This window comes from Phycodurus eques, chromosome 9, assembly GCF_024500275.1.
Source record: "Phycodurus eques isolate BA_2022a chromosome 9, UOR_Pequ_1.1, whole genome shotgun sequence".
Taxonomy (NCBI): Eukaryota; Metazoa; Chordata; class Actinopteri; order Syngnathiformes; family Syngnathidae; genus Phycodurus; species Phycodurus eques.
Window position 1 is genome coordinate 13061775 of NC_084533.1, and position 10216 is coordinate 13071990.

Consider the following 10216-nt stretch of genomic DNA (forward strand, 5'->3'; position numbering starts at 1 on the left):
ACTGTAGACAAGGGAGTCACCAACCTTTTTGAAACTGAGAGTCACTTCTTGGGTACCAATTAATGCAAAGGGCTACCAGTTTGATGCACAATTCTGAAATACATTTGCTCAAAATACCTTTAATTATGTTATTCCTGAAAATAATTTATATTAATCTATGTAAAGACACTGGTTTCACACAGTAATTATCAACAATGATTTAACAAGGTAAAAACGATAAAGATCAATCGGCAACACTAGATTTGTATAAATCTCACAAATACTTACATTTTAAATGACCAATTCTGCAACATTCCTAGGAAATTAGAATGTCCCATCACTGGTGAGCTATTTTTAGAACATAAAAGCATCTTGATAGGTCAAATTTCCATGGAACTAGCGCATTACATGCTAGATCAGGAGTGGGCACACTACGGCGCTATAAATGTCAACTGTTAGCACCCATGCCCAACATTATCTAAAATAAGACTTCCATACAGCATTTTAAAGTTGTGTAAGTTGCATCTTTGTGGAGGGGGGGAAAAGATACTGAAAATGCTGTTGCAGGCATAAGGCACAAATGACTGCAGCGCTAGCCTTTTCCACGTCAGCTGTATTAAAGCCAAAGTTTACAACGGCGTTTCACTTCACCTTGCCTCGGCTGCGACTCGAGTTACGCTCAAGAAACACACATGAAAATAAGTGCATAAATGATGCCTCCACTTGCAAATCAGAAACATCAAAATTAGATAATAGAACACGAAACCTAAAAAATAATAATAAGTATGTGGAGCGTCTGTGAACAAACTAGCAATACAGTAACGAACTCACTTTATGAACAGTATAACCGTGATAATTCCCGAACAGTCAATGGCGTTTTTTTTATATGGCCGACATGGTTAGCAGCCCATGGCGGCAATTGTCCAAGGGTTGGCACGGAACCAAAACCTTTCGTTCATTCATTTCAAGATGACCTGCTGAGCAGGGAGCCCATTCTCATCTTGAGGCATCGCACAACGTATGTATGGAACGTGGCTTGTGACTGGCCGACGGCTAGCTTAACAGTTAGCAACGCGCACTAAAACAATGTGGCTCATCTTATTTCTCTATTTGCAACTTCCTAGGTCGTCTCTCCTCTGTTTCCATGCTTGCGCATCCCATTGAGGAGAAGAGGAGATTGTCAGAGGAGCAAAGCGGGAGGAGGTAGAAATGTTTGGGGGGGAAAGAGACGATCTTTTCTCACTGACGTTATTTCACAGCGACCTCTACTAAAGATGACGTCAAGTCATTGACAAGTGTCCCAAATGTACCGTCATCTCCCCAAATGTCCCCGTTATGCTTTTTGTTCCTTCTGTTATTAAATTGAATGTAATCACAACTTTGCATATGCAAAGACAATTGTGAATCCCACGGAACCACAGTAAGGTTCACTGATCTATGCTATCTTGGCTAGCTCGTCTATGATGTTTTGCATTATATTTTAGCATTGAGCTAGTGAACCTTCGTTCGATGAAATTATCTGACTGAAATTATGTGTTCTCTTCCTTTATCAGCCCTATGTGTCAATTCGCCTCAGGTCCTCTGTCACGTTCTAGTACTGAAAAACATGCATTTGAACAGAAGCACAATAGCAGTGCTGAACATGTTAGTAAAGAATGCAGCTTTCCTGGGGGAAAACATCACTGAGGACATGTTTATTTGGCTCCTGTGACAGACATACTCAAGTATGCGTGAGGCCGGTTCGGTTGGCGGTGTTTCAACAAGAGCAGAGCATATCTGTGGAAGGCCACTCCTGTTTTTATTTGTCTTTTGAACTCCCTCCATACGCCTTCTCTTTTCTTTCACCGTGATGTCTTTCACAGGGAAATATGAGTTGGAGAGTCAAGAAAACTACGACAAGTTCCTCGAAGCAATTGGTATTGGATTTATTTTTCTATCAATCCACAAATATCTGCAATAGCACACCTAACTGTTGTCAAACATCTGTATTTGGATTTATTCTGCCAAAGGACATCTTAGTGCCAAGACTGACAGCAAAGTGCAGACAGAAGTGCTTCAGGATGGAAATGGTTTCACTTGGACTCAAACCACCGCCAACTTGACTTGGTCTAACAAGTTCACCACTGGTCAGGAATGTGAGCTGGTGACAATGACAGGTTCCAAATTCAAGGTGAGTACAGTTCCTTTATGGGAAGTCAGGGGGATTCAATTATCTTCCCTTTGGAGTTTGCATTACAATCCAGTTGAAAATTCTTTGTGTAGAAACAGGCTGATTGGTTCTTTTCAGGCCCCCGTCAGTATGGAAGGTGGGAAGATTTCAATACAATTTCCACAATACCTCTTCACAGCTGAGATGGTGAACGATAAGTTGGTCATGGTGAGTAGCATTTCTCATCACATGGATCAAAACAGTGATGCTAAAAGATTAGCTTTAAATTATGGGAAAATGACTAATATCTTGTGAACAAGTAGCTGTGACTCTGGAGTGTCAAATATAATATTAAACAATTAAGTACTTTTTTTTTTTTTGGGGCTACTTAATCACCCCCACACTGAGTTTATCTTCCAATGACTTAACTGATGATATCTATCGTTGAGTTATGACTATAGACAAAAGTAAATTCCAGATGAGGAATCACTATATGTCAATTGCGACATATGTCATGTCGCAATTATGTTACAGATACCTTGAATGAAAATTACAACTATTCAAAATATAATTAGGACGAGTCAGAAAGACCTTGATAAATATAATTCATTTTCTCGTCCACCCGAGTGCGATCTCCTTCAAAGCTTGGGTCCTCTACCAGGGGCCTGGGACCTTGAGGATTCTGCACAGGATCTTAGCATTTCCCAGTATTGCACTCTTCTGAACAGAGATGTTAGATGTCGTTCCTGGTAACTGTTGGAGCAACTTACATACAACTTCATTTCTGATCTTATTTGTTCTACTTTCTTTGTATGTATGCATTACTTACCAACATCTGGTGAAGATTTCATGTCAATAACACCTGTGGAAATAATATTTAATGAGGAAAATGGTGACTTGTTAAATACTTCAGCCGCTGTTGTTTTAAGTTATTGAATACTCCACATTGATGGCTGTGAAAGAGAAAAGAATCACATTTTAGGTACAGAGCAGAATGTGCTGTTTGTAGGAAAGCTTCTGTGGTCATTTAAATGCTAGTAGTTAGCCATTATTAAGTCGGGTAAGTCCCCACTGAAGGCTGGGTACTAAATGCATGGTCCCCCCCAACCCCGCCCAAATTTCATTTCAATGTTAATCATCTTCACTCAACACGCTCACGTTGTAGAGTTGCATCACTCCAGGAGAGAAGGGTGTGACTTTCACAAGAGTGAGCAAGAGGATCTGAGGCTGCAAGACCCAACGTGCTTGAAAAGAAGATAGAAGAGGCTGTACAGAGAAAATTATAAGTCGTCTGCTTTACCTACTGCGGCAAGACAAAAACTGTAACTATAAAAAATGTCTGTTGACTTGAGGTGTGGTTTTAACATTTCAGGGTAACTGACAAAAGCCCGCAATGCCTCACTTACCAGCATTTGTGTTGCATTCAATAAAAATATCACAAATTTTGACTCAGTTATTTTCCATGGAGGCACTGGTAAAAGCAATACCTTTTGTTTTATATGGGCAGATTATGCACGGAATCTTTTGTGTCAGTTTCCAAGAAGACAAAAACAAATATACAGTGGAACCTCGAAATCCAAATATGGAACCTCTAAAGCAAACCATTTAGAGTGGAAACATTTTCCAGAAAAAAATAATAGCATCGCATCATTAAAAACGTAAGTTGCATGAAAATGATCAGAGAAGCTAATGGCATATTTTTATATTCACAAATATCCTCAAAAGATGCTGAAACTTTATTTTAGTCACACTGAAACATTTACCATTTCAATGACTTTTTGCTTTGATTTTATAATTGGACAGAGCCATTAAGAATGTTCCCATACCCTGCATCTGTCAGGCATACACAAACGGTGAGTACTTTTATTTTTAGTTCAGTTTAGATTTGAGTTCCATGATATTGAAGTTGACTTATTTTTATACTTGTATGACAGTTGATATTCAAATGTTAGATTAAATGATTTCCTGTACAGCAATAACAGTAATACTACTACTAAGAAGAAGAAGAAGAAAAGTGTGTTTTAGTGGGTGCAAATATAGTTGCATGTTGTGTCTAACTAGGTGAAATGTGCTTAAGGTTCTACCAAAAGGGTGACCATTTCAACTAGTCTCTTGCCAACCATCTTGATGGTAATCCCATCTGGAATGGAATTAATCTGGAATAAAGAACAGACAATAAAGTTCAGTCTGCACAGAATAATTCATGAGTGTAAATGTGTGCACGCTCCCCCCAACAAGTTTGTCGCCGGATATGTCGGCAGTGTAAACATATTTAGGGAACCGGATCTTCATTTTACGTCCGTAGAAGGGAAATTCATTTCTACGTTTGTAGTTGAAAAGTTTGACCGTAAATGTTGTGCCGTCCAGATCTTCCATTTCTGCCTGTTGGTCAACACATCAGCACTCATAAACTTGGCAATCGTGTAGCAAGCGCCCTGATAGATGACTGTCTCCATGTCTTCATTGTCCACCTCCACCTGTGACACGCCGGCACAGAAAATGATGCAAATCAATCACTGTTTTTTTTTTCTTTTTGGGTGAGCATTCACGTTTATTACCAAGAGCTTGCAGGAACTCCTTGTAGTTCTCCTGACTCTCCAGCACTTATTTGCCTTTCAAAGACATGATGAAGCCTAGCTGCTAACTACTGTACAGTCCACAAGCTTACTGCTACAATTGTATACTCCACCATCTTGTGCTCCGTTACCATCCATCCATTTTCTGTTCCGCTTCATTATCACAAGGGTCGCGGGCGCGCTGGAGCCTATCCCAGCTATCTTCGGGCGAGAGCCGAGGTCCACCCCGAATTGGTCGCCAGCCAATCGCAGGGCACATATAAACAAACAACCATTCGCGCACACATTCACACCTAAGGGCAATTTATAGTCTTCAATCAACCTGTGTTCTGTTACCTTCAGGCAAAACATTTGGTTGGACCTAAGTGCCTTACACAAATATATGAAAATCATCCAAATCGTGTGCAGGCAGTTTTTCAGCTTCCGAAGCAAATTCTGTGTTTTCCAAAGTCCTTTGCATTTGGGTGATATCACTGTGTTCTCAACGCACTTGCATGTATTGTCCATGAATCTTAAGTTTATCACTTTCAACTTATCTCTCAGTGTTATAATGGCAAAATGCAATGAAACTTGTGTCTATAGTGGAACCCATCTATCCATTTTTCTATAGTGCTTGTCATCGTTAGGGTCACAGGTGAGCTGGACCCTATCCCAGCTGACACTGGACTGGTTGCCAGTCAATCGCAGGGCACATCCAGTATCAGGTGCTTCTCATTTCTCTATTTTCAACTTCCTTGGTCCTCATTCCTTGCTTGTCTGTTTACATGCTAGCGCCACCCACCAGAAATTCATAAAACAAAAGCAAGATTATCTATGAAATTTGAAGTCATGCTATGTTTACCATCTAGCTGCCACATGCCAATTTTCATTCGCCCATTGAGGAGCTACCAGACTTCTGCATAGGATACATCAGAGGTCCCTCGATTTGAGCTAGTCCATGGAAACAACCGAGATCCTCAATCTTCGATGTGCGCCTAAGAAAATTGAGACACTCCTTAATATGGCGGCTTGAGAACAACTTCCAGGTCGCGTTGAATGTTTTGAAGAGCGAGGAGCTAGCAACGTTGCAATTAAGAGACTTGAGTCATCACAGTTGACTGACAGATGAGGTTCAGGGGTGCAGAAAAGGGGAGTAGAAGGAGGATTAAATAAGGTTGAAACCAGAGGTTTACATACACTATTTAAAAAGATGCAAACGCTTTTTTTTTTTTCTTACTTGTCTGACATGATATCAGACTAAACATTTCCTGTTTTAGGTCAGTTTGGATTACCAAAATTATTTATTTTTGCTAAATGCCAGGATAATGAGAAAATTATTTTTTGAAGACATTTTTTCATTACTTTCTTCAAAGTCAGAATTATACATGTTAGTATTTGGTACCATTGCTTTTAAACTGTATGACTTGGGTCAAATGTTTTGGATCTCCTTCGACGAGCTTCTCACAATAGTTGGCATGAATTTGGCCCATTCCTGCGTACAGAACTGGTGTAACGGAGCCAAGTTTGTAGGCCACCTTGGTTGCACATGTATTTTCAGGTCTGCCCATAAATTGTTGACAGCTTTGAGATCAGGGCTTTGTCATGGCCACTACAAAACATTGACTTTGTTATCCTTAAATACTTTGTAACCAGTTTGGCAGTATGCATTGGGTCATTGTCCATTTGGAAGACCGATTTGTGCACATACTTGAACTTCCTGGCTGATGTCTTAAGACGTTGCTTCAGTATTTCCACATAATGTTCTTTCCTCGTGATGCCATCTATTTTGTGAAGTGCACCAGGCCCTCCTGTAGAAAACGACCCCAAAACATGATGCTGCCACGCCTGTATTTCAAAGCTAGGATGATGTTCTCTTGCTTGTAAACTTCTCCTTTTACTCCAAACCTAACGATATTCATTATGGACAAACAGTTAAATTTTAGTTTCTTCAGACCACAGCACGTCTCCAAAAATTAAAGTCGTTGTCCCTGTGTGCATTTGCAAACTGTAATCTGTCTCTTTTATGTTTCTTTTGGAGTCATGGCGTCTTCTCTGCAGAGTAGCCTTCTCGCCCATGCCGATACAGTATTCGTTTCACTGTGGATAATGACACACACTAACCAGCTTCACAAGGTCTTTTTCTTTTGCTCTTTGGCTGATATGCACATTTCAGACCAAAGCATGTGCATCTCTGGGACACAGAACCCATCTCCTTCCTGAGTGGTATGATAGGTGGAAATTCTCATGGTGTTTATGCTTGTGTATAATTGTTTGAACAGATGAACGTGGGACCTTCAGGCATCTGGAAATTGCACCCAAGGATGAACCAGACTTGTGCAAGTCCACAATTCTCTTTGTGATATCTTGCTTAATTTCTTTAGAATTTCCCATTGTTATATAAAGAAACAGTGGGTTTCAGTTGTGCCTAGTTTAAATACATATATTTAAATGTGTCTCTAATTAAGTACAATGTTGTCAATAAACCAGAAGCTTCCAAAGAAATTATATTATTATCTGGGTTTTCCCAAGGCATCTAAAACATAATCTAATAATAATCATACTTTATGTAAACCTATGTCTTTGAAGCAAAAAAAAACAAAGCCTTCAAAAAATCCTCTCATTATTCCGGCATTTAGCAAATAGAAATAGAAAGACCTAAAACAAGTCTGATTTTATATCAGTCAGCGAGGAAAAAAAATGCGTCTTTTTACAAAGTGTATGCAAACGTCTGGTTTCAAGTATGTGTGTGTTTAAACTAAAATAATTGGGAATGACCAAAATAAAAGATAAACTATTTAATTTTAAGTACTAACTGCTGTGTTTACGACCCAACTGGTACACGCCCATAAGACTTCCTGAAAGAGTTGATGTTTCACAAATAAAAAGTGATTGAGACCATTTCTTGTAGCCAAATTTGCCTTAATTTGTTATTTTATAAAGATGTAATGTATTAGTTGAGTTAAAGTGATATTGTTGGGCTATTCGTGCTCTGATTTATTTATATATGTATTTTAAATGAAGAAGTTAATCACCAGTAGTACTTGAGTAGATTTTTCACCGAGCAGGCCTTTTTAATTTACTTTTACTGAAGGGAATTATTTGGAGGACAACATGCGAACTCCACACAGCCTGGATTAGAACTCCCCACCTCAGAACTCCACCGTGCTGCGCCCACATCAAACAATAACAATAATTAACATATTAATACACTGACATAAGTGTCAATAGAAACTGAGCGATATTCTTTTTGTAAAGGCAGAATGTTTTGATACAGCTCTTGTATTGGATATCATGAGACTGTGCACTGTGCAGCCACTTGCAATTCTATCAAAACAAAGGCGACATCAACCCTCGAAGTGAAGTGCATTACCAAGATGATACCACTGAGAGACGCTGTCGCTCTGCGGTGAGCGACCACAAGAGGGTTCGTGTCTCGACTTCCAGTGACAGGGCACAATATTAGGTACATATGGCCAATCTGATGAGATCAAAACAAATTAAGTCATTCCAGAATTGGAGGACATTTTCTGTAGCCCCCATAACATTTCAAATATTCCACGCCACCATACAGAAATATCCACTTGTGTGAATTATAGTTGTCCTGAAACTAAATATAACGATGGCTGTGGTAAAACGTGATTCCTAAATATGATTTAATATACCAAATTCCTCTCCAACTCCCCCTCTTGTCAAATTTACATAGATGGATCCAAATATATGACACATGTATATCTACACACGAGCGCAGACATCTTTGTGGCTCTGTGGTGACATCATGTTAAAACAAGACATTGTCGACGTCCCCTTCGCCATTCGCTCGAACCGGGATGACGTGTTTGTCCAATGAGGTTGTATCGGGTTACACGCTTTATTATTTTTATGCTCTATACATACAGACAAACATACAGATTAATACAAACACAGAAACATGTTGAGTGTGTGTTTATTAGGTTTAAATGCAGTTTGCAAGACTTTATTTTTGACTAATCTAGTAGTCTCCTGCTAACCATTTTGTTGGTAACCCCATCCGGAATGGAATTAATCTGGAATAAAGAACAGACAATACAGTCCACTCTGCACAGAATAATTCAATGTGTGTAAATGTGTGCATGCTCACTTCAATAAGTTTGTCTCCAGATACCTCGGCAGTGTAAACATATTTTGGGAACTGGATCTTGATTTTACCTCTGTCCAAATTGACAGTAGTCTAACAATCAAAGAGAACAAGTTAGGTGTAGAAGGGAAATGATTTTCTACGTTTGTAGTTGAAAACAATTTACCGTGAATGTTGTGCCGTCCAGATCTTCCAGTTCTGACTCCTTGCCAGGCATGAATGTGTTGGTCAACACATCAGCACCCATAAATTTGGCAATCCTGTTGTAAGTGCCCTGGTAGATGTCAGTCACCATGTCTTCATTGACCACCTGCACCTGTGACACTCCTGCATACACAAAAAAATGATGCGAATCAATCACTTTGTTTCTTTTTGGGTGAGCGTTCACATTTCTTACCAAGAGCTTGCAGGAACTCCTTGTAGTTCTCCTGACTCTCCAGCACATATTTGCCATTCAAAGACATGATGTAGCCTATCTGTTAACCACTGTACAGTCCACAAGCTTGCTGCTGCAATTTTATACTCCACCGTCTTGTGTTCTGTTACCTTCAGGCAAAACATTGGGTTGGTCATAACTGCTTTACACAAATACATGAAAATCTTCCAAGCACGGTTACATAAATCGCTTGTCTACATGCAGTTAGTCTGCTTCATTAGGCAAATTAATCAGCTGGTTTCCTCACCCGCTTATGCAACATTATTAAAATCTTGGGTACAAAAAAACAACATTCTGTCTTGTCAACGAAATACATAAAGCAAGTTCAATACCACAAACATGAAAACAGCAATACCAACAGATTATACAGATAAATGCTTACTACTTAGCATCAGCCGACCGATGTGTCAAGCACAAACATTTCTACTTTCAAAATTAATAAACTACGACATTGAGGAGAAAGGCGTACCGGTTCTCTCCCCTGAAACATTAGTGCATTCGGGCTTTAGGGTGTAATATTCCCCCCTTGCTAACAAGAGCAAGAGTGAAAATAAAAAAAATATATATATATATTATCCAATGAGTTTAAAGTAATGCAGCAGATTTAAACTCATTGGCCGCAAATGTAGGTACACCTGAAGAATCGAATAGGGGCCACCAATATGATGCCCACGGGGAGCAGGTCGCCCACAAACCCCAAGGACCACGAGTCGCCCGCAGGTCTGTTCGAGTTCATTAGTCATGAGACATTGTAATCTCCTTGGAATGTAGTAGAAATGATCATTTGAAAATAGAAACCAAGATTTAGTGTTACATATTGTCCGTTTCCTACCTTGTTATATCAGCTATTAATTGTGAGAAAGCATTAACATGATCAGTCTTCACCTAGATTAAAATGATTAATAACATACAGTTCAAGATAAACTGAGAAAACGTGTTGTTTCAGAAGTGTGCATCAAACTGGTAGCTCTTCACACTAATCA

General features: G+C 39.4%; 2 protein-coding genes and 1 pseudogene across 2 annotated transcripts; 1 reads left to right on the forward strand and 2 right to left on the reverse strand.

Moving 5' to 3' along the window:
- The first annotated feature begins 1747 nt into the window (after positions 1-1747).
- On the forward strand, positions 1748-3576 carry LOC133407727 (gastrotropin-like). Its single transcript, XM_061685907.1, has 4 exons — positions 1748-1895; positions 1989-2149; positions 2267-2356; positions 3294-3576. The coding sequence occupies exons 1-4, from the start codon at positions 1829-1831 to the stop codon at positions 3351-3353; spliced, it is 378 nt and encodes a 125-aa protein (XP_061541891.1). The 5' UTR covers positions 1748-1828; the 3' UTR covers positions 3354-3576.
- Positions 3577-4150: 574 nt separating this feature from the next.
- On the reverse strand, positions 4151-4753 carry LOC133407728 (gastrotropin-like; annotated as a pseudogene).
- Positions 4754-8610: 3857 nt separating this feature from the next.
- Positions 8611-9318, reverse strand: LOC133407994 (gastrotropin-like). The gene is made up of 4 exons (XM_061686417.1): positions 9195-9318; positions 8964-9124; positions 8801-8890; positions 8611-8726 (listed from the first exon to the last, which is right to left on the reverse strand). Exons 1-4 carry the CDS (start codon positions 9259-9261, stop codon positions 8667-8669), a joined length of 378 nt encoding a protein of 125 aa, XP_061542401.1. The 5' UTR covers positions 9262-9318; the 3' UTR covers positions 8611-8666.
- Between the last annotated feature and the right edge of the window lie 898 nt (positions 9319-10216).